We start from the raw sequence: 23,154 nt of genomic DNA on the forward strand, positions 1-23,154 counted from the left end.
ACAGTTGTACTCTGTTCGTATCTACTGGCTATCGCGAGAAGTGGTAGTCGAGTAAAATTTCTCCATCTCAAGATTCAAACCTAGCAAGCAACTCAAGATACTCAACCTAACTAGCCTCTAGCTTTACGGAAATAACTGCTCTATTTTGCATTTCTAATCAGGTATATATAATTGAGATATAACCGTCCCTGCAAGCGCGAAGTCGCGTTTATCTGCGTTGTGTTGACTTCTATCTCATACGTGAGGGACCCCCGATTCAAGCAACAATCGGATCCATTGCGTGAAGCTAGAACTGATTGACCTTCTTTTACCAGCAATTATATGATATATGGTGGCAATTATGAAGGACCAGCAATTATGGCAGCCTAAGCCAAGCACTTGGGTCGTACAGTTTTCTCTGGCCAAAAAGATATAAAATATTTTCTTCCATTTCTTCGCCATAACTAGAGATTCACCAGGGGTGCATCTTTTATACAAGGACATCGATTCCAAACGCTCCTCCTAATCCATGGCCTGTTACGCGGTGCTTTCCTTCTGGCTGACCCCAAGCTTGCTCCAGGCTTGGCCAACGCTGAGGTCGACACCTCCCCCTTTGCCCGCTACCATCAGTTCGCGGCCACCGTCGTCTTTCACGTACCAGGCGTAGTCGTTCTACCGAGCAACTGGAGGGTTAGCTATGCGTGCACAGTGGGATGTCTAACTAGGTCAGGGACATGTATGGCCCATTACCTTGCCTAGGGTTAACTTGATAACTCTATCAACGATAGATGGCCGATATGCAACAAGCTGATCCTGCTTGTTGATCAGTGCCAGGATATTGGACGTGACTATTTCTGCCTGGGATTGACAAGCCCGGCCCATCCTGGGGCCATCGGTTTTGGCGACATCTCCTAGTGCAAAGATGTGTTTGTTTTCTAGTTCAGTACCGTCGTTGACCTGCAGAGTTGGATGCACGAGGATCTGGCCTGTTTCTTTGCTTATTGAGGAAGGAAAATGCTTAGCGAGAATGCTCGAATTTGGGCGTTGTCCCGTGCATCGGATCTGGAATATGAGGTTCAGCTATGGATCCCTAAAGTCCAAGGTACGGATATATAAGATTCAGAAGAGGGCAGTGGACAAATCCCCAGGCTTCGCGGAGTTACCTACCACTAAATCATACGCCTCTTTATGACCATTCTTAAACTGCAGCGCCGACTCCCGGTTGCTTAGAGTGGTCTGATCTACCGCTTCTGTAATGCTCTGTGGCCGTTCGCCCAACATCGTCTTAACATTTAACCGGTTAAGAATCTGCAGAACATGCCCATGCAACCGCGGACCAAAGTTTGGCAAGAGTTGATGCCGCGAATGAATAAGGGTAACATCCTTAGCTGGAAAGAAGCTCTTGATATCAGTTGCAACTTGAATTCCCACAGGACCTCCTCCTATCACCACAATTTTTTTGGCATTCTGAACTTGATTCTGAGCCACACACATTTCTGCACACCCATCCTCCTTGTTTTCAGATATCAGCTTTGCGGGTGGGGATTGCCATGACCCTGTTGCAATAGCAAGATACTCATAGTCAATGCTCTTGCCAGACGCGAGTTCGACCTTATTTCGTGTAACGCTCGTTGCGGAGTCTTGGATACGTTGAAAGATACCATCAGGTGCACGGCTGGCAATCCCGGTATATGGAATGAAAGCAGACCGCTCCATTCCCGGAACCACGCCAAATCGGGGGAACACATAGAGATGGTTGAAATGCGAGTTCTTCTCAATCAAGACCGCTCGGTAGCCTGTCGGCAACGTCTCTGTCAGTCGCTGGGCAAGGTTGATGCCGGCGTAGGAGCCACCGAGTACTACCACATTTTTCGTTGACGGGGTCGCCTGGTATGACCATCGATGCCCGATGGCTTGTATCTGTTGGTACACACGGGCTATACATATGCTTAGCATAGCCCGTGAGCCCTTTCCATAGAACTCAAGTGACTCTGACAGCATGATTATTGGATTCGCAGGGGATTTATGGACCAAGGGCAAGCACCAAAGGGGGCGAAGAAACGACAAACGCAGAAACGATACACGAAGAAAAGAACTTGAAGGCAATGCTAACTATCCTCCACTGACTGTGCACTCACCCAAATTTGGCAAAGTCTCAAGAGAGATTGTTATCACGGGAAAATCACGATAGCAAAGCAGAGCGACTGATTTCACCGGGGATATTCGTCATTATCCCCGGGTCATGTCCGTGGGTGATCTCCGGCCGGGCATCGGGCTTATCGTGCACAGCTACCGCAGATATTATCTTTTTCTCCGGTGGTGAATATTGCCCTGTCGGTGGAGAACCAACAACCAACTCGCTGTCTCCGCCAACTCGAAGAAGCCAGCTCTCTCCTTCGCCAGTTGCTTGAGGTCTTGTTGGCCAGTAAACCAGCTGCATTTCCCCCTTCAGCCACCCAGCATCCCACCGGGCTGTCCACTACCCTGAAAGGAAGCATGTCCGCAGATATTGGTCTTGTCAGGGTCAATTACTATCCCGGGTTGACATGCGTCAAGGACGGGTAAGAATGTTAGCCGTCTTAATTTCTTCTGGTCAAATAGCTCCCTAACTATGGAATCAGCGATGCTAGCAAGAAAAGGTCGAGTCAGTGATTATAACTGCCCAGAAAAGAGCTTGTTGTCCGCCTCCCCCCCGTCATTACTACCTCCAAGGCTAAGTCCTCCACCTCCAGTTTAACAACTGAGAGGCGATACCCTGTAGCCGAGAGAAAATCTCCAGCCAGGCCTTAGCATACTATTATCTTTATATATATTTATATCGATGTAGTAACCTGGAGTAGAAGAGACTGAAAGAGGGGAGGTGGGAGCTTTTTAATATAGTACCCATATAGTCCAGGTGATATACTGCAAGCCTTCCGGGGTATTGTACGATGTTATTCATCATTCACCATCCTTCTCTTCGGATTTAATCCCCTCCGCAGCCTCCGCCGCCGCCTCCGCCGCCTCCGCCTCCACAACCTCCGCCGCCTCCACAACTTCCACCTCCACAACTTCCACCTCCACAACTTCCACCTCCACAACTTCCACCACCTCCCCCACAAGCTGCACCCCCGCAAGAACTGTTGCCGCATCCCGACGCTCCACAGTTTGAAGTAGCGCCATCACGGCCATAACCCCCTTCACCGCACGCAGCGGCATCCGGTGACGGACTATAGACACTCAACCCGGCGTCATAATGCGTCGGCCCGTCTTCAAAGCTGCTTAATCCTGAGTGAGTCGGCCCTGCAGCGTCAATCCCAGAGCCAATCCCGTCAAAACCGGAGAAATTCGAGGAGCCATCGCTTGTGTGCTCGAATCTGCTCCGAGAGCTGAAGGCGTAAGGTACGTCGAGGAGTTTGATGCGGCCATCCCGCATCAGTTCATATGCCTCGATTTGGTCCCTTCGCGATAGGAGAGCCCACTCGGCAATGAAGTAATGACTATACGTCCCAGCCTCGAAGTAGTGGCTGAATGGCTGAGCGCGATGGATGCCGCCGAGCTTTACCCGCGAAAGCGACGGATCCTCAGCTCGCAGACCTCTCTTCTTCGAATGTAGCCACGACGTTGCGGAACAGAATTTCGGTGTCTTTGCCATGGCTACTGCGGCACGCGTTAGGAGGTACGAAGCAGTGAGAACTAACAGACGGTTCTCCATCCAGGCCGCGGGTTTGGGCTTTGTCTCGGCTGCCTTTGAAAGGTCTGGCGCGTACAAATGCTGGTCTCGGGCTAAGTGCAGCGCAACCATGGACCATGAGTCGAAAGGAAATGCCCAGACATGCTTTGCAAGGTTGCAATCCCCGCACCTTGTTGGATACTTCCCATATGCCTCCGTGCAATCCCAAGGGAAGAGATCCTGGTACTTGTATAGCGGCGCTGCGAACGCGCCCCAGTCATACCAGTATTCCAGTAGGGTATCGATGATGTCCGCTTCATCGTGGCGACCGAAGTGAAACTTCAGGAGGTACTCCTCAGTCAGGCCGATAGGCACGTCGAACTTGGTGCGGACTTTGCGCTTTTGATATCCATCCTGCGGGCATACGAAACTCATAAGATACAGCGGCTCGCCGTATGGGCCGCTCTTCCTTTCAGGACCGTTGAGAAGAGGTTCGAATAAGTCTGGTTCAAGAATTGCGTTGCAAAAGCTTTGGCAGTTATTACCTGTGAGACTCCAGGAGATGTTAGTCTTGAGATCCAGGAGCCGATTAGATATACTCTCTATATAGACTTTCACTCTCCACCCCATCAAAGATTGGAGTTTTGCAAGCAGTGGGCCGATTGCAGAGTCTAACAGGCTACGTTGATCTGCGCCTGAAAGCCCTGGGTCGTCAAACGGCAGTTTGCTTGCTACCACAATGTCCTCAACAATCTGGCTCTCAAGAGATTCGTTGTCTAGGATGCCCGAAAACGGAACGCCGACTACTTGTTTCATGATAGCCTTGAATCGTTTGGAAAGTCCCCTCGGTCGGGTCTTCTGCTGCCACAGTAATCTGCCAGAGTTCCCTTCGCTTACTGAGAAGCATCGGTCGCAGGAGTTAACCAAATCAAAGCGTTGGTGGAAAACGGGAGTCTCCCTAACAGTGACCAAGGCCCCCCGTTTCGCACTGCGGAGGAACTGGGGGTTAGTCGGACGTTCATGTTTCCTTCTCTGATAGTAATATAAAAATGACGGCAAAACTCACTGAGAGACGCCGTTTTCGATGACCAGAGGCCCGACTCGAAGGGCCATATGGACATTTCCAAAAGGATACTTCTCGGTGAATTTCCTGAAAAATAGGGGTATGTCCCCATCTGCCTGGGCCTCTGTCGCAACACTTGTAGAACTCTCTGAAGGACTTCGAGTTGCGGAGTCGTGGAGGCTTTTGTCGGCGACGGTCATCAGTTTGCCTGGTCTCCATCCAGGTATTTTCTTAGGTTTCGTGTTATCCTCATTCGGTGTCGCTTTTACTCCTGAGATTGTGGCAGGGCGGTTTTTGTTGGCCTTTAGCCCAACAATAGTTTGCAACCCCTTGTACTTTGCGAGAGCTACATGTTCACCCAGTTTCAAGATGCCGCACTGGATACTTCCAAATCCGCCAGTGCTGAGGTGATTCTCACCTTTGATAACTGGAAACAAACATCGTGGATGCCCCGATTTATCAAAGTGTGGAACGCCCCGGCAGCGGCAGATCTTCCTGCTTAAACTGGAGTGATGGCCTCAGAGAGGATGCAGTGTTTATAAGTTTTTACATACCGCTCATTTCCGTAAAAGTGAAGCCAGTAGCACTGTTCGCAGATGACACTTGGATAAGCCGAGTCTTTAGTTGTAAACATGCTGCCGCGAATGAAGCCCTTGCATTTTGTGCATGATAGTGGCTCCAGTCTCGGTATCCAGCATTTGTCAAGCGTCGACAGACTCACTAAACAGGACCATCAGCGCGAGGTTTTTGGGCCCGGGGAAAAAAAGAAGGACAAAAAAAGGGGGTAAAACGATAAAATTGCCTTACGCTGCGGGATCGCTGGTCGCCTCCAGAATGAAAACTCTCTCGGGGGCGGTCGATGCTCTATCAGCTTTTCAATGTCGAGAAACCCTTTTCACTGCCGTTAACTAGCCCTTGCGCAGTCTCGAAAGTCGAGTCGACCGAGGAAGACACCAACCAGCACTTTGCAGCAACATTCTTGCTCGTCGGATAGTACCTCGCTCTATAGGAAGACCTGAACATCGATCAGCATCCTAAAATCAACAAGAGAGTATCGAATTACCTACCCTCTATTGCCTGTCTCACTCCAAACTTAAGTTCGGTGATATTATACTCTGCCATTTGGTCCAAATATTGATTAATGAGGGTATCTTTGTAGGACGCTTTTGGTGGGAGTAGCTTGTTCTTCCTCGCATCCTCCCACTCTTCCCTTTTCTTTCCTATAGTAGTTTCAGCAAGATTTCTACCTAGGGAGACATTTGAATGGGGGGAAAGACCGCAAAACTCACCGTATCGGATGGCAAACGCTCGAGACTCTTGACTAACTTGACTGATGAAGGTGTCGAACCCGTGGATGTGGTCATCCTGCTCGTCCTCGATAGTAACAGACGTGAGCCCTGGCTGTTCCCATGCTTTCAATGTGCGAATGATATTCTCAAGCTCTCCTTTTATGCCTTCCCAGTATAAATGCTCTAGCTGGTCTTGTAGGCCTTCATTTGCTGAACCGACCAGGCTCCACGGGATATCCGGAGCTGGAGTTATACTGTCCAGGCGAGAACTATGGTGTGATCTGTAGGGGAACAGCGCCCGCATTTTGGGACGAGATGTGGGCGGAGGGGAATAGTAAACAAAAGTTTTCTATACAACGTGTGGGGGCGGGCATACAGGGTAGAGAAAACGGAAGCGGTATTCTCAGAGCTTCAAGTAGAATTGCTACGACAGTTAAATAAGGTGGGCTCGGCCCTTTTTCAAAGAGCGAGCCTTGTGCGGCTCAACACGAGACATCGATTACATAGTTGACTACTGTGGCGCTGTACGCCTTACCCCCCTGTAGAGGGAAATGTTTCAAATAGATTGGGTTTGTATAATTCTTATATCTAACCTCGTATACCAGCCTCTTTGCGTCTTGATAACAGAGTGCTTGTGGTGCACTCTCCCCCAACCTACAACATGGTGGAGTGCATCGCTTGATATATCGAAAATTGATTCCTGCCGTCAGCACATCTGAGTAACTAATCAACGCTTCCTCTTCACAGCTTGGACGCCCAAGGTGGGTGGACATTATCAGGACACTCTATGCCGCAGGTCGAGCACACCCACCAGCGGGGGCCGCTCTGCGGGAGCATTGACTTGCACCGAGAGCAAGCCAATGGATGTTGTGCAAGCCGATAGACTTCCAGCCGATCTTGATGCTCGATCATCTCCTGTCGCTCTTCTCGTGTCTTGCTTGCGCATCGACGACATATATACTCCGCTTGACGCGGTTGCAGTACCCCTTTAGCCAGTTGGCATTGGGATAAATGCTCTTTCCTCCTTCGTGTACCGTCGCTTCGGCAACAGTGCGCGTAGAAACATCTGGTGCAGTATGGAGTGCATGTTTTCAGATGTGCGGATGCCACCGAACTGGCGACTTTGGTGATCGATGAACATGACTGGAGAAACGTTAGCCAATTCTAGGTCTAGGTATGCCTATATCTCGCCACTGCTTGAAACTTACCCTGCATATTTGGATACGGCAGATTTTGCAATCTGACTTGCTCGCTTGGTTGCAAGTGAACTGGCGGAGCTCTTCCACTGACGTGCCCTCATCTCGCTCTTCAATCGGTGCGAGCTTGGATTGCACAACATCTATGAAATGAAGCGGATGGGAAACATTTTGGTTACTATTTTGGGCCAATTCGACCTGAAAATCGGCCTCCTCCAATGGATATTCGACATGTGCTTTCAATCCCATATCGCGACCTTGAGGTCTCTGAAGAAACTTTGATAGATATCTGAAAGTATATCTCACTCCTGCAGAGGTGGCATGCTTGAGGGCGATGAAAGGGCGGAACATCATGTCAAGGCAGCCGAAAGGTCTATAATATATGCCACGAGGTTCACGCAACGTACATTGCAGGGTTCCAATAATCAAGTTCACCAGCGCGCACAGTAAATACAGAGCGCTTCGGTAGAGGTAACGGTAGGTTAGCGGGTAGCAGACAAGATGAGGAGCGCTCTTTCATCACTTACATGACCGCAATAGTCCATTTCATATTTGTTACCACTTCAAAACAAATTTCGTTCGGAGAGTGGTCCGGATTCCTTCGACTCGCGTCAACGAAGATATTGCGGCCATCGGTTCCGTTTCTCCAGTTTTCCGCGTGGGCACAGGGAACGGACGAGAGGGGAAGATAATTGAACTGGTTTCGTAGACCGAGAATGAGAGGGATAACAAGTGTCGCGTCTATTAGCCCGATTATGAAGAGGAAGGGACCAAAGGCTGGATATGAAAGCACGAACATGGCAAAATTCCAGCCGAAAGTAGCAAGCCCCTGTGAGAGGGAAAAAAACACCCCCAACGCCTGTGTGAGCAACAGATATCAGTGACAAAGATGCATGTACAAGTACGTACCGCTTTGGCAACGAAGTTCAGCCCTTTGAGAAACTCTTCGCCGTTCGGAAAGGCTTGAATATCGTCCACCTTCTTGATCAGATCATAGACTTTCCTGCCGTTGAAGCCGGCGTCTCCGGTTGGAATGTGACAGATAAAGCGGAGAATGCAAGATGGGAGGCCTGCCATTGTTTAACACGCTCGAGGAGCACCCGGTTTTTCAGCGATATCTATTAAGTGAACCGAGTTGTCTGCTCGAGTGCGATGAGTTGCGAGCTCAACGGAGTATCACAGCAGAAGTTGCTACCGCGGTTTCTCAGGGGGGGGGGGGGGGGGGGGGGGGGGACTATTCAAAGCAATATTAAATAGAACCCATCAGACATCCAGATAGTGATTGATATATCACGACATTTTGAGTCGGGATACGCCTTGGAATATTGGATGCAGGCATCCTACCCTGGGAGAGGCTCGTATCGAGGGTCATGAGGCTGACGGAAATGCACACAGCCTCGCCCAGGAGATAACATGGGTTGTTCGCTTGTTAGTTATCTCTGCGCCTTGCATGGAGTAGCTAACTGCACCTTTCCATCTTTACACACTCTCTCCTCATGGCGCACACGATCGGCCCTCATCTGGGCGCTCTCCATGATGCGGCAGCGTGTGAAATCAGGAGAATCGCAGCTTCAGCGTCGAGAGGTGCTTGTCGGCGGCGGAACGATGTCAAGATACCAGATTCGCGGCTCTTCCAAGGGCTGGGCACGTCGTCGATGCCAAAAGACTGCACTGTTCCGATCCCAAGCGTCGGCGAATGCGCCGTCCACCTGGAGTTGCTCGAGTTGTTTTACTACTTGCAGGTGCGAGTTCTGCAGTCCACAGAGCTGGACGCAGCGTTTGGGATCCACCCAGACAAGAAGACGGTATTCCGCAAAAACTACTCGAGCCGCAGGTATGAGCCGGTTGTTCTAAGAGACAAAACCTTTGAGACTAGGAGGAAGGCAAAATGGCATTGCTTTCTGGATCTTGCTGTATTGCGATTTATAAGATGGGCGATCAAAATAGATGAGGCGATGGAGTCGAAGGGCATACGCATCCCTCTCCTCCCCCCTCTAGGTATGATGAACCTGTATATTTCTAGCCGCTGGCATATGCGAGAGATGCTGTACTCTGGTCTGACGAAATAATATGACAGATATCCTCATGGTGTGGCATGCACTGCTACTCAATCCCGTGCAATTTGAAAAATACTGCGTTGACAATAAGTTGACTTCGATTTGCAAACTGCCTTTCCCATGGCTAGATATCGTAAGTTTCGTGCCAGTCTCTGCTGTGGGGAAGAATCTCGGTAACTGGGTGACGAACTGACACAAAAATTGACATAGCACAAGGCTATTGACTCCGAAAATTGCCTTTACAAGCCAGCAGAACACGACAGGCTGGAGCTTCCCTCTGACAGCTTATCAGACTTAGACCTCTTTCAACATTTGGTCGAACTCGGTCGGGCTGAGGACAAAGCCAGGGCAACTTTATCAAGGGATAGCCCTCAGCCGTCCCAGGTTACTGCCTCGGGGAACGAGCCCCCCTGGGTCAAATCCGGGTATATAATTACTTTGCGTAGTGAGACCAGGGGGCGACTAGACTGTAGGACGCTCCGTGAAAACGTCGAACGGCAAGCCTCATTTGTCGACAAAATGCATGCGCAGCTCTGGATTCGCAGCCCAGCGGTTGAGGGCACTCTTCGCCGCGCTGTCGACCGATACGAAAAATTCCTGTGGCTGTTCAAGCATTATCCGCTCACAACTCTCGTTCCTACGCTGGATATCGACCTCGTATGGCATACACACCTGTGTTCTCCGGAGCACTACCGGCATTCAATGGTCGCGCGTACCGGGAGATTCATAAACCATGCTGACACCATCAGCAAGGAGGTCCTGAGCCACGGCATAGACAAAACGGCGGAATTCTTCCTTGTGCGGTTCGGTCAGGAGTACGATGTCTGTAAATGCTGGGATTGCGAGGCTATCGCGTTAGCGATTGAGGAACGTGTTGACTGTGATACGGACAGAAAAATGCCTTTGGAGGCGTCCATTGAGGATATCGTGCACTTAGTGCAGGGCTACCGAGCGATGGAATTGGAAAGGCGGCTAGCGAGGCCCCTCTCCTTTTAGTAGCTGCTTTTTGTCTGACCTTTGTGTTGTAAAAGAATAACGACCAGTTTCGATAAGTACACGGTAGGCCGCATCATAGCTCATTACCTGAATGAATGAACAATCTCGAAAAAAGTATCCCAACAATAGCATGCGGTAATACAGCCCGCCTATAAGGCCCAACTGCTGCATCCGTTGAACTTCCCCTCTTCAATCATCTGTACTCTCTCCGCATAACATACTCTTCGGTGCACTGCTAATCTGCAAAATAGCAATTTCTGGAACTCTTCCGGCGGGACAATCATAGCTCTCAACTCAAGCAAGTATCCCTCCGATTGAAAAGCTTGTTCGAGGCGTTTTAGGAGGACAATGCGAGGTCCAACATGATGGTAGTAGCATGGCGTTACTGGCCAAACATTCTCCGCCAGCAAGTTCGCTGAATCAGACGCTTTTGTCTCTGGGTTTAAGGTCTCCGGGGAAGGCACTGCATGGAAATTTGCCTCATCTTCATCCGAGCCAAGAGGCGGCCTCCCGTGAAGTGACCGGAGGAGGTTGACCAGGCATATAATATAGGGGCGATCTGCCCGACTAACCATGTCAAACTCGTTGACAAAATTCATACAAACTCCTCCTGACTGCTCGCGTTGCGGATGGAAGGCCAGTACCGAGGAATCAACGACAGGCAGTGCCCCAAATGTAATGCAAGAAAGACGAATAGAGGAATTGGACACTGAGCATGAACGTATATAACCTGTCAGATGACCCATTTTAGCAATAGGAACAGCACCTACACTCTTGCTTACCGGGAATTTGGTTAGATATATGGCGCAAGTAGAGTAAAGAGGCAACTGCGCCGCCAGCAGAGTGTCCAGTAAAGACAATATGACAACGCTCGCTGCCAGCTTTCTGGATATATTCGTCGATTCTCTGGGAGCATATGGCGTTGAGGGCCTCGGCGCTGTTCAAGAATCCGGAATGGGCTTTGCAATCAGCGACAGCCGGAGTGTGAGATTTAGAGAAAATATGGCCGATGTTCTCATTAGCGAATTTCTATCAGCTAATAGTCTCGCATGGCTATCTCAGGGAACAGTTCTGGATAATGAATAGAGAAACCACCCACGATGAAGTCTGCAACACTTTTTGGCTTTGTATTCGCGTTCACCATATGGTCCATCAGACTCTCGCTGCCTCGAACTGCGACAACAAGTGCTGGCAGGAACTTGTTGTCCAAGTCGATGCCATCTCGAGGAGCTACGATAGTGGTCGTCATCGCTTTGACAGTGCCACCGGCGGACGGCATGACGATATAATCGCGTGTGAATTCATAGTTCTGGCAACCATTCTGAGAGATCGAGGCTGGAGAATCATTATACGCGCCCAGAGCGCACTTCCAAGCAATAGACACAAGATGCGCTTCCGACATCGAGCTAGTCCGCCGCAATTAAACCACACGATTTGCCCAGTTAGTTTCGCTCGAGCTCTGGCAGGAAGAGGTATTATAACTATTCTTATTATCATGTCCAAGAATCATTTCGGCTTTCCTTTCCTAGCTGCAGCTGCGAGTTGTCAAATTTGGATGATTCCCGATCCAGTAAATGCACCAAGGACTGGAGCTGGTCGGATACATTCCCTGAGGTGGAAGCGTTAGCTCGTCAAGGCCAATACCGTGAAACTATTGAATAGCTGAAGTGATCCAAAGCAAACACGTTCGTACCATCTGGCTCGATCTGGTTCAGCACAGTATCGAGAGCCTTTGATAGCTCGGCTGTTGCAGCAGAGGCACCCTGCGAGTTATCAATAAACGCAAAGCTAGGACTTACAGGTACTGCGGCAGAGGAAGCTAAAGCTTCAGCACTCGTCGCATGGTGACCTCGAATACTCTTCCAGAAAAATTTCTTCATAATTGAGACACGTTTGTTTATAAAGTTGAATTCTGAAAAAGTTCTTATTTATTTTTAAAGTACCCGTGCCCGCCACCACATCTTGTATGGGTGCTGATCATCTATATATAAAATATTATCTATATAGAAATATTTATCTATATTTTGTCTAAATATTGAATATATTAATAATATAATTTAATTAGATATTTTAAATATTTTAGAAAATAATAAAAGAATAAAATAAAAATAAAATTATAAAATTAATTAAACTAAAATATTATTTTATTAATTAATAAAACTTTATTTAATTAAAAAGTTTTATAATATATATTGATTTTTTATAATTATTTTTAAAAATTTAATAATTAAAAAAGTTTAAATAAATATTAAATACTAAAATTATTTAAAAATAAATAAATATAATTAATATTATTATTTTATAATTCTTTTTAATTAATACTATTATTTTATAATTCTTTTAATTTATAATTATTATTAATAACAATTATTAAAAATATTAATTAAAAATAGTATATTAATATATTTTTAAATTTTAATAAAAGTTAAATTATTACTTTTTACTATAATTTCATTCTATTTAAAAAACTTAATTATAAGCTACTAAAATCGTTCACAATATTTTAAAACTTTTAGATTCGTCTACTATACTTTAAAGTAATTGATTCAAAGATAGTCGCTCTTCTACTCTTAGTTGCTACTAAAATCTGGTGCGCATAAGGCGGTTGTATAGGTTTGCGCAGATGGAAGGGTAAAACTCTGCCTCTTCCTCTTCTTGCGCTTCCTCGTCCTTCATCTTCTCCTCCTCTTCTTCCTCCTTCTCTTCTTGCTCCCTGTCCTGCTGTGTAGAGTCCGTTATTTCCTCAGTACTCTAACAAACCTTAGCTTCGACATGTTATCGATCCGTTAGTTATTTACAAGTGGGAGTTTGTGTGATGGTCAATGGCTTGGATATTTCTCCTTAGACACCGTAGTGTAGTGGTTGAGGGTTGAGTAACAGGTGTCGTTACCACCGCGAACTTCCTCTAGTATAAATCATTGAGACGTGCTCCATCACGCGGTATAAGGGAGTGAAGATAATGAGCTAATTCCTTAAATACTAAATAGTAAAGTTAACTAATTGCTGTTTGGCTGGCTAAAGCTCAATATCTGAATAGTATATCTAGTAGCTAAAAAAAAAAGCCGTTACGTCGCTTTCTTAATAAATATGTATATGGTACGAAGCACTAAGTCTAGAAACCAGAGCTTTATAGAATAAGATCAAGCAATCGTAGTAAAGTCGTCAGGAAACAGGGCATCCTTCAATAGGCCAGCAATATCTGGATCGTTCGTTTCCAGAAGCTTTTTCATCCCTGGAAAAAGCTCCTCCTTGTTCTTCTCGGGATATATGTCGAAGTTGATCTTTAGCCTATGCCTTATGAGCCATTCAAGGATGGTTTTAATGTCTTGTATATTATTTAAGGCTCTCGCAATACTGGCCGGACAGTTAGAGTCAGAGATATACATCTAGTGGTTTAATTTCGTTAGAATTAACACCCCGGGATGCAGGAAGGGCACTATCATCATTTGTCAGTATCTATATAGGCGAAAAGAGGACAAAGTCATTATGAAAACTTACTTTGGTGATTAACTCGGTCGTGTTCAACTTCGTGTGGGTTTGCAGGATGATCAGGGCAGTGTTGATATCGGGCAGCTTCATTGGCTGGTCTTTTCCACCCCGTAGAAGTTCGACCTCGATGTCAATATCTTGGCCTTCCTTTTCATTTATGTCTTGTCAGCTTCATATATATGTAGTAGTGGTACACGTTTATTTTGAACCCACTAGGCGGAATTTCAGCTTGTTTGTTACTATCATGTAGAAGTTTCCATCCCCTGCTAGCAGCTGCTGGCGAGCCGCTTGAGCATCCTCGCCAACGATAACATCAACATCCTGCGATAGACTGTTAGTAATGCCCTTGGTATACCTATAAAATATAGGATACACTTACTTGAGTGAGACGTTCTCCGCCAAAGACTGAGACTGCGTATCCACCGAAGAAGCCGTGCTTCAACCCATTACGGGACAAAACTTCGGTGACAGCAAGTGCTGCCATGTCCAGTTTTGTGCTATGCCCGCGCTGTACAAGACCTTGTTGTTGCTCCATGCTTCCCCAGGCTTTGGATAAATTTGGTTAAGATGGGAGCGTAGATAAACAGCGGTAGAGCTGATAAACTGGAAGGCAGAGCTGATAGACCTGGAGGCGGAGGCGGAATGGAGGACAAAGTAGGTTGTAGAAAGAAGGAGAAAGAGAGAGGCTAATGGCTCACAATAAATAGGCAAGCTACAAACAAATCACTTATAGCTTGTGAATCACTTCCAGTAAATAAACAGAATGAATGGAAACTCATAGAGAGAACCAATGACATAAATCTGGTGGCAAGTGAACAGTTATGACTAATAATTAAATAATTATTTCAGGCCTTCAGGGTATAGAGTAATTGGCAGTTGCGGATTATTCGCTCAGAGAGATCAAAGTATTCCGCATCCTCGGGCTTCCAATCCCACTGGCGAACAAGTGACAACGCTTGCTCGACCCGTTGCTGAAAATGCTCTTCGCTTTCACTTTCTTCGTCCTCATCATCCGGTAGCCTCGGGAAAATACAATAGTCGAGAAAGAGCGCCGTATCAGCAATTATAGGAACTCGGGGGAGCCCAAGCGGTAGAGACTGTAAAATACGAATCAATGATATAAGATATGGCCGTGGCTTTGGGATAAGCGTCTTCTGTTGTAAGCTGAAGGTCGACGTTACTTCCTCACAGTCTTCAAGAGACAAGTGCAGGGTTGAAAGAGGTATGAGCTGAATTCTGGTACTCCCGTGTTTCTGCATCTCTCCCACTGTCTCCCACTTGCCATATGACCGAGCGTGATGTGCAATAATGCCACCTTTCGGTATATTGTGCTCTAGGAGGATTCTAGATACTCGAGATACCTCTGAGTCGGGTACTGCCCATCTAATAGTCTAAAGGTGGGCATTGTTAGCCAGGGACTGATACCTATATAGTATAGAAGATGCTTTTGACATTGACATTGTACGTACGTTTATACAAACCGGATACCCAAACCGCGCATTCAACAAAGCCCCATACTCGACGATAGGGATATTCTCCTTATTCAGGTCTATAGCCACCGCAGCAACAAAGGGGAGTGGATATGTCATTATATGTTCCTCTATCTTTGGTATAGTAATGTAGAGTTATTCAGTTCAGTAGATAAATCTATTCATATATAAGAAATCTACGTCTTTGATTAGATAGCGCCGCGTCGATGACGTAATAAATAGCTATATACTTTATCGGTCTAGCGTTGTTTCAACTTTCTTCCTAATATTTGATTAAGTTATATAAGTGTTTCAATATTTCTAAACTTCGACTTTTGACTTTAATTAAACTAAGAAAATATTTATTTTTAATTTTATAATTTAATAGTATAAAATAAAAAAAAAATTTAATAAAAGTTTAAAATATAAATAAAATAAAATATAAAAGAAAAAATTAAAAAAGAAAAGATTAAAATATTAGTTAATAGAATTAATCTTTTTATATTTAATTATTAAAAATAGATTTAAACTATTAAAAACTTTTAAATTATTTAAAAGATAAATAGAATATATAAAAGAATATATTTATAAAATTTATAAAAATATCACTATAAGATCTTTTTATTCTAGACTAAACCTATAGTTCTTTTTAGTTTACTACTATAGAAAATTCTATATAGTATTCCAACGTCTTCTTTCGGCTCCCTAGAGACTTTCTTTGACTTTCTAGAGTCTTCATCCGACTCCTCTTCATCCGACTCCTCTTCATCCGACTCCTCTTCATCTGATTCCTCGTCAGAGTCTTGATTTGAGACCGAGCTTACCACGTCATCCCCCCTCGCTTGATTGCGGGAACCGCACGACATGGGTTTGCGGTATCGACGTAGTGGGTAGTTCATTGCCTTGCCTATTTGGCCATTTGGCATCCTTCGGCAACGATACATGCACCCATTGGTCACGTTATCTCCGTAAGGTAGATCGAATTTGTCCCAATTCCTCAGCGCGATAGCCAGCGATCTGAGCTCTAAGACTTTCCCCTGTAGCCAGAAGGGGGGGTTTCTTTCTAAGTCACGTCTCTGGCTATCTATATGGCTGAATATGCACTCAATCCATTTCTGGACAGTTTTTACCTTAGGATATTTTTCTAGCTCAAGGTTGTAGGGAAGATGGATTTGTAGATGCTCGATGTTTTGATACCGCGAGATGGATGTAAGCAATTCGTAGGTCTATTAAATGAACTACAAGGTTAGTCAAGTGTAGAAAGACTTTCGCATTATAGCTTAGAGTATAAAGAAAAAAACAATATAAGCGACCTACTAGACACCCACGTAGATCTAAATCAAATGCAAAGTCGTGTATATTAGGAAACCACTGTCGAATATTCTCCATATCCTCAACATGTAGATGTCGGTCTATTTCTGCAGGAGCCTAGAGGTGAAGCACTTGTTAATATGCTAGTAATAATATATAGTTATAGGAAACTAGATAGAAAAGGGAACAAACGTAAGGTTTCCTTGCACATAGATGAAACACAAAGTTTTGTAGAGGAATAGGAAAGTAATTCAAAGTTGAATTTTCCGTATATGTCCTCTTTTGCTCCAGAAATGGATTCCTCGAATCGCTCTCAATACTTTGATACCGGAGAGAAGTGACCACTAGTACTCTAAACTTCAGGGTTTGCAAAAAATTCCCATGGTAGGTATATAGAGTAGGCAAAACCGATTTAGGAATATTAAAGCATATGAATTCCTTAAGCCTATCAATACCTTTTAAGAAAGATATTAAAGGTTCTGCAATATCATCTTCGTCAATCGGGCTCCGGATTCGTATTTCAAAGGAGGAGAGATTAGGCACAAGACCAGTAAAGTGTTTTATGAACTCTTGAGGGCTATCGATAGCCAGGACGAGGTTCGTAAGTCTCCCCCAGTTTGCACACTTAGACCAAATGAGGCCTTGACCAGAAGGGAGGTAGACAAATTGCAGTTCTAGTCTTTTTAAGGCAGGGAGCCTATTGCTTGGACCCAACATAAATGTTTCCATATACTTATGGCGGCTTCCCCTTATCATCCGTTGAGTCAACTTTAAGGCCTCTATATTTGGAAAAGATCCTATGAATATTTTGCCAAGGGTAGGATCATCATAATTATCTTCGTCATCATCACTGTCGCTATAAGGGGAGGCATCCCAGGTGTAATCAAAAGAGACCAGAAAAGGCAGACCATACATCGGAAGAGCTCCGTCCGTTTCCTGGTTATCTGGCAGCATATCAGGTGAATTTACCTCGACAGATAGTCGACAAGATGGCCAGTATTGAAGGAGACGTTGGGGAAGCAGGTCGCTCATGTTGTCATAATAACCCAACCCCCAGCTATATCATGAGAATTAGCTCCCAATATAAACAGAAGCTAAGATGACTCGAATAACGTACCTGAACTCTCTCAGATCTGCCTTTCCTTTCAAGCACTCCAGAATGTCTACCGCCTGTACTTCATCGAGATATGGATACACATTGTTAGATGGCACAACTATTTTCCTAATATATCGCGCCACGGCGCTGTTCTCATATTTTGTCAGGAGCCTTAGCAGCCCTTTACCACAACCAGTCCAGTAATCCAAGGTAACAGTACGGTGGATGATTGGGGCAGCTAAGCCATAAAAGAAACGACAGCATCGACTGGCGGATTTCAAACCCATATAGGGGACGTTCTCCTCTTGCCATTCCACGGCGTCTTCATCGAGCTGAGTAACCTTGAAACATTTTACTTAGCTTTTACCACTTCCAAGCAAGTATTAAATACGTACCTCTTCGAATATTTTGACCCAGAGCTCTATAGGAAGTCTACTTTCAACAGTATATGCCATTGCCATCTTGCGGCTCTTATGGTAAAAGGCGAAGGTGTTTATTCAAAGGAGGATGCTGTCAGACTCGCTAACGGAACTCGGCTGGTAAAATAGTCACCTGCTTGCTATGACTCATCGTAGTATTGGGTTGTGCCCACTTATGGTCCATCAGCTTGGTCCTGCTCTATAATTCTAATTAAGGGTGACGCTGTGCTGGACGAGGATGAGAAAGACTATGCAGGACGGTGGATACCTATAACCAACCAAGTAACTAATTATCAGAAACCGTATGGGCCACAGAGAAGAAAATATACCTAATTTCCAATGGGCACTGTCAGGAGTGGCATAATATAGAGCGAAATGAGTAGAATGATGATGATAACTAGGAATATACGCCACTTTGGGTTTTTATCTATAACCATGCCTACACTGACTGGGAACTGTTCATCCTAGCACACATATAATACCCCACCCATGACTTCGAGCAATCCGATGCCAAAACTGGATTCAACTCTTCGAATTTGTTTTCATCGAGCTTATAATCCCGCTGAAGCGACCAGCACGTATCTCCTTTTTGTATTAGGCGGTACTGCTTGCATTTGCTGATGATACCGGGGTATAGGGGCTCATGCGCCGTCGGCTGCGGTACGGGGGATGAAGTAGTTTTAGTTGGTTGGCTCAGCACACCAACACACATATGATATCCCTGCTAGAGGATGAGCAGTCATCATTCACATCAGGCTATGTGAGATGGAATATTGTTGCTCGATGCCGTAGCAATTGTCACCACTCTTAACGAGATAGAACTTGTTGCAGTTTTTAGCCCTTCCTGGCTGTTGGGGCTTGGGGTTCGTTGGATCGAATGTTGGCTTTGGAGTGCTTGTTGTAACGACCTGAGTGGGTGTTCCTGGTACCCTGATGCAGTAGTAATACCCTCTCCAAAGGCTAGAGCAGTCTGACTTGACGGCTGGGTTCCAGGCAATGAAATCATTGAGGGTGAAAGTTTTGAATTTTTGATTGACAATAGTATCACAGTTATCACCAGACGCAGCTTGGTAGAAATTCGTGCAGGTGTTTATTATGCCGGGTTGAGTGGGTGAAGGGCCTGGAGAGCCGGTTAAGGTCACAGATGAGGTGGTGGTAGTGGCAGACGGGACGGACCCCTTGTTGCCAATGCAGACATAGTAGCCGCCCCAGAGGTTTGAACAGGTATCGCCAACAGCACTTTTCACTCCCCGTTAGCAATGTGTTTTGTTTGACCCCTTATAATAGTACACCCATAGATAGAAGTAAGGGAAACCAGTTTACATACGGATTCCAGGTATTAAAGTCGTCTTGGGAAATTCCATTGGATTTAGAAATGTCATAGCAATTATCACCGGCTTTCACCTTATAAAACCTGGTGCAATCGGGTGAGAGGCCCTCCTGCGTCGGGCTTGGGGCCGTTACCGTCGGTGATGTCAATGTTGAAGTAGAATGTGTCGCCGTGGAGGATTGAGTAGTAGGCGATGGTACTGGTTCTGGAGACGGCGTTGCAACGCAGTACGCATGGCCTACCTTGAGCCCCGACTCGCAACTATCTCCCAGCGAAGGATTCTAGAGAAATAACATATAAATATCAAGGTATAGAGATATAAAGGGGTAAGATAAGGACGAACCCAAGCGAGGAATTGCTCCTGCGTGACATCAAAATAGCTTAAGACAGCACCGCATTCTTCACCAGGGCCGATATTGTTCGCCCAGTACTCACAGCCCTTGGATACACCAGGAGCAACAATACCATCTAGAGTTTCACCATTTGACCATCGTCTGATCACAGCCCCGACCACCACCTCGTGGATGCCGGGCTATCGCTGCACACTGCGAGAGTTCCGCCGTCCACTGTACCTGGGGGGGAAACCGGCGCCTTCTCATCTGTATATTTCATTTTGCCATCCTGCGACTCTGCCCAGGCGCTGGAAAGAACATATGCCCATGCCAGAGTCAGCACCGCCACATAAATTACTCTCCTCTTCCGTGTCTCCCTTACTGCAAGGCCACCTTCTTAATCTATGGCTTTTATCTATGCTGCAAGGAGTAGTATCCCGTATGCCTAAAAGGAACGTTTGCTCAAGCTCTTTTGTCTCGGCCAGGCGAATAAAGTTATCCTCCCGTGGCCTATTGCATTCACTCTTGCCTAAGGAAGTACGAGCCGCACAGCCAGATCTATCTGTCGTTGACTATATCGCGGCCCCTTTGGTAAATAGAAAACTTTTAGTAGAGTTGGCATGCGCCCTGTGACAAGCTTTTGTAAAGCTGGGGACCTGCCGAAGAGCTTGGCCGATATCTGGTATAGTAGGAAACTGCTTCTTGGGGAATATGGTATCATGTAGTGACTACCAGAGACTACCGTTTCGGCAGATAACTAGCTCTCTGTGTTCTCTAGGCGGAACAATATTCCCTTCTCTGTGAACCAAACTCATTTTTCAAGTCTGTCGCCTTCAGAACCAGAAGGTGGCAGACGGGCGATTCGGATACATAAAGAAGTCTTTGTGAAGTTAGCTCAGCCTGGGTGGCTTTGACCTATATTTCTAACTTTCGGATCAAACATGATCCGTGTCCAAGGTACGCTCCCTGGACAGGCCAAAACACCGTCCTATCAATTATCTCCTTCTGTACAAGCACATGTAAGAGACCCCATTACACACCTAATTCTTGAATACCTCTCGTCCCAAACCATTTATGTATATCCTGTAGTAAGCTTGTGTCGCAGTAAAAACCAGGTAGCCTGGTAGGACAAACAATGATCTTTTTAGGGCTCTTTTTTGCACCCGAAGGTGGCTCGTAAGGTATAAGTTAAGCGGGAGTACCTATTAATCCAGCTGAAAGTTATTTCATCCACGCCTCGAACTAGAATATGCACCAATGGCCTCGAAGAGTGGAAGCCGATGCGATGATATCGTCGGATCGATGTCAAATCTCCAGATCCATCCTGTCGAAACCGAGTCAGTCGACACCGAGCTCTCAAGCGAAAGGGCCCTATCTTCGTTGGTCAAGAATACCTTAAGGCCCACTTTGATTGATGCAAGTCGGGTTGAACCGAGTCATCCCATTTTTAACAAATTCAGAACCATCATAAAGCAGTAAAACCTTGGAGATGAAGTCGAGAAAAACTTAGTTAACGTATCTCACCACTCGATGACCGCCACCACTCGATGACCACCCCAACAAAAATCTTCATCTCGACAACCACCTATCTTTAACCACCCACAACATGCCTAATGAAGAAGCAATTACTTATATGATTAAAGATTTAAAATTATAGGATATCCCTAATTATATACAAATAGCTAGAAAGTAGAAAATTAATTAAAGAACTCTTATGTATTAATATTTAGGTAAAATAGTATCTAATAAAGAAGCCACCTTAACTTATTATAAAAAGTTAATAGATACTCAAGAGAAAGTCCTTTTATAGTATATTAAACGTTTATTAAATAGAGGTCTATCTCCTATACCTCAAATTACTATAAATCTTGTTCTAGAGCTCACCAAATAGCTAGTTAATATTAATTAGATATCTTAATTTTGCAAGAGGCATTAGGCCTAGATAACATTAAGATATCTTTAAACGATTGATTAATATAGACATATTATAGATAACTCTACCTATTTTAAACATTTCTATGATCTTATAAGTATTTAAATATTTATTATTTATTAGATATCTTATTACTAATACCCTCTTCTTTAGCTAGAGAAGGTGGTTAATAAATATAATATTACTCCTAATAATATCTATAACTTTAATAAGAAAGACTTCCTAATTAGGTTTAAACATATAGTAAAACGCGTAGTCCCTATCTATTTACTAAAGAATAAGAGAATAACTACTATTTATAATAGAAATAGGGAATTTATCTCTCTACTTACTACTATCTCTATAGATAGGGAAAGGATTCCTCCTATACTTATTTATAAGGGAGAAGGAGATCTATAAGACACCTAGTTAGATAACTACTCCCTAGAGGAATAAACTATATATTTTATAGTATCACTAAATAGTTAGAGCTCTAATAATTATAGCCTAGAGTGATTAGAGAAAGTCTTTAATAAATATATAAAGATAAAGGCTAGTAGAGTAAGAAGGCTCCTTATCCTTAATAGGCACTCTTCTTATATTAATATATAATTTATTAACTATACTGATTAAAACCGTATCCTTCTTGCTATCCTTCCTCTCTATTTAACTCACCGTCTCTAGCTATTAGATATTAGGATATTTAGGCCACTAGCTAGTATATATTCTTAAGAAGTTAATAACCTAATACAAGAAGGCCTCAGATATCTCTTAATTAGGAAGAGAGACTTTTGGAAGCTCTTTTATACTATATGGTGTAAAGCTTTTATAGAGGAGAATATTAAGTCTAGCTTTAAAGTAATAGGTATCTATCCTCTTAAGCCACAAAGACAGCTGCGATATTTCTAGCAAGAACGGCCAATTACTCTAGTAAATATAGCTACAGAGCCTTCTACTCTTATTACAATATAAGGCCTCTACTAGATAACCAAAAAGGTATATCTCCACCAGTCTCTTATAGAAAGAGACTATATCTAAAAGATAATTCGAGCTAGTAAGTAACTTATCTTTAATAATAATATTTTATAACATAAAAATCAAGCTCTTAGCGGTGCTTTAATTATTAAGAAGCAACAAAGGAAGAGAGGTAAAGGATTAGGTCTTTTTAATAAAGAGAAAGCCGGCCAGGCCTAGTTCTTCTCTTCTTCTAAAGTTAATATAGCAAGGAAGAGAGCTCTAGATATCAAGTAAGAAAAATAGGCCTAGATAGCTTAGGCCAAAGAGTTAAAGCTTTAGCGATTAATATATCGCAATATAAAGGCTCAAGAGGCTGTAGAGAAGAAGGCCCAAAGGCTTAAAGAGCAGCAGGAACAGAAGGAGGCCCGTGAGAAGGCCCAAATAGAGGTAGCTACTCAGTGCGAGTAAGCAGCGCTAGAAAGGAAGCGTAAGGCCAGTGAATAGGAAGCCTAGCAAATTGTTGAACGGAGATTCGGTGTAATACTGCCTGATCGTACGAAACACGTTAGTCAACTACGCCGTTTCATTAAATATCAGTGTCAGCTCT

At 44.8% G+C, this 23,154-nt stretch overlaps 6 protein-coding genes across 6 annotated transcripts; 1 reads left to right on the plus strand and 5 right to left on the minus strand.

The window, feature by feature from the left end:
* Positions 1 to 516: 516 nt before the first annotated feature.
* On the minus strand, positions 517 to 1,980 carry GIQ15_04274 (oxidoreductase; the record flags this gene model as incomplete). Its single annotated transcript, XM_033551691.1, has 3 exons — positions 517 to 651; positions 730 to 1,041; positions 1,147 to 1,980. 3 exons carry the CDS (start codon positions 1,978 to 1,980, stop codon positions 517 to 519), a joined length of 1,281 nt encoding a protein of 426 aa, XP_033405421.1.
* Positions 1,981 to 2,919: 939 nt separating this feature from the next.
* On the minus strand, positions 2,920 to 6,287 carry GIQ15_04275 (uncharacterized protein; the record flags this gene model as incomplete). Its single annotated transcript, XM_033551692.1, has 6 exons — positions 2,920 to 3,098; positions 3,154 to 4,619; positions 4,698 to 5,121; positions 5,249 to 5,296; positions 5,762 to 5,914; positions 5,984 to 6,287. The coding sequence occupies 6 exons, from the start codon at positions 6,285 to 6,287 to the stop codon at positions 2,920 to 2,922; spliced, it is 2,574 nt and encodes an 857-aa protein (XP_033405422.1).
* Positions 6,288 to 6,971: 684 nt separating this feature from the next.
* Positions 6,972 to 8,256, minus strand: GIQ15_04276 (uncharacterized protein; the record flags this gene model as incomplete). The annotated part of the gene is made up of 5 exons (XM_033551693.1): positions 6,972 to 7,126; positions 7,192 to 7,223; positions 7,274 to 7,552; positions 7,707 to 8,038; positions 8,089 to 8,256. 5 exons carry the CDS (start codon positions 8,254 to 8,256, stop codon positions 6,972 to 6,974), a joined length of 966 nt encoding a protein of 321 aa, XP_033405423.1.
* Positions 8,257 to 8,675: 419 nt separating this feature from the next.
* Positions 8,676 to 10,232, plus strand: GIQ15_04277 (uncharacterized protein; the record flags this gene model as incomplete). The annotated part of the gene is made up of 4 exons (XM_033551694.1): positions 8,676 to 9,177; positions 9,257 to 9,369; positions 9,447 to 9,661; positions 9,710 to 10,232. The coding sequence occupies 4 exons, from the start codon at positions 8,676 to 8,678 to the stop codon at positions 10,230 to 10,232; spliced, it is 1,353 nt and encodes a 450-aa protein (XP_033405424.1).
* A 149-nt stretch (positions 10,233 to 10,381) lies between these two features.
* Positions 10,382 to 12,112, minus strand: GIQ15_04278 (uncharacterized protein; the record flags this gene model as incomplete). The annotated part of the gene is made up of 4 exons (XM_033551695.1): positions 10,382 to 10,941; positions 11,003 to 11,261; positions 11,332 to 11,567; positions 11,926 to 12,112. The coding sequence occupies 4 exons, from the start codon at positions 12,110 to 12,112 to the stop codon at positions 10,382 to 10,384; spliced, it is 1,242 nt and encodes a 413-aa protein (XP_033405425.1).
* A 700-nt stretch (positions 12,113 to 12,812) lies between these two features.
* Positions 12,813 to 14,256, minus strand: GIQ15_04279 (uncharacterized protein; the record flags this gene model as incomplete). The annotated part of the gene is made up of 4 exons (XM_033551696.1): positions 12,813 to 12,983; positions 13,731 to 13,868; positions 13,935 to 14,042; positions 14,101 to 14,256. 4 exons carry the CDS (start codon positions 14,254 to 14,256, stop codon positions 12,813 to 12,815), a joined length of 573 nt encoding a protein of 190 aa, XP_033405426.1.
* Positions 14,257 to 23,154: the final 8,898 nt, after the last annotated feature.

Source organism: Arthroderma uncinatum, assembly GCF_011692745.1.
Source record: "Arthroderma uncinatum strain CBS 119779 chromosome Unknown scaffold3, whole genome shotgun sequence".
Taxonomy (NCBI): Eukaryota; Fungi; Ascomycota; class Eurotiomycetes; order Onygenales; family Arthrodermataceae; genus Arthroderma; species Arthroderma uncinatum.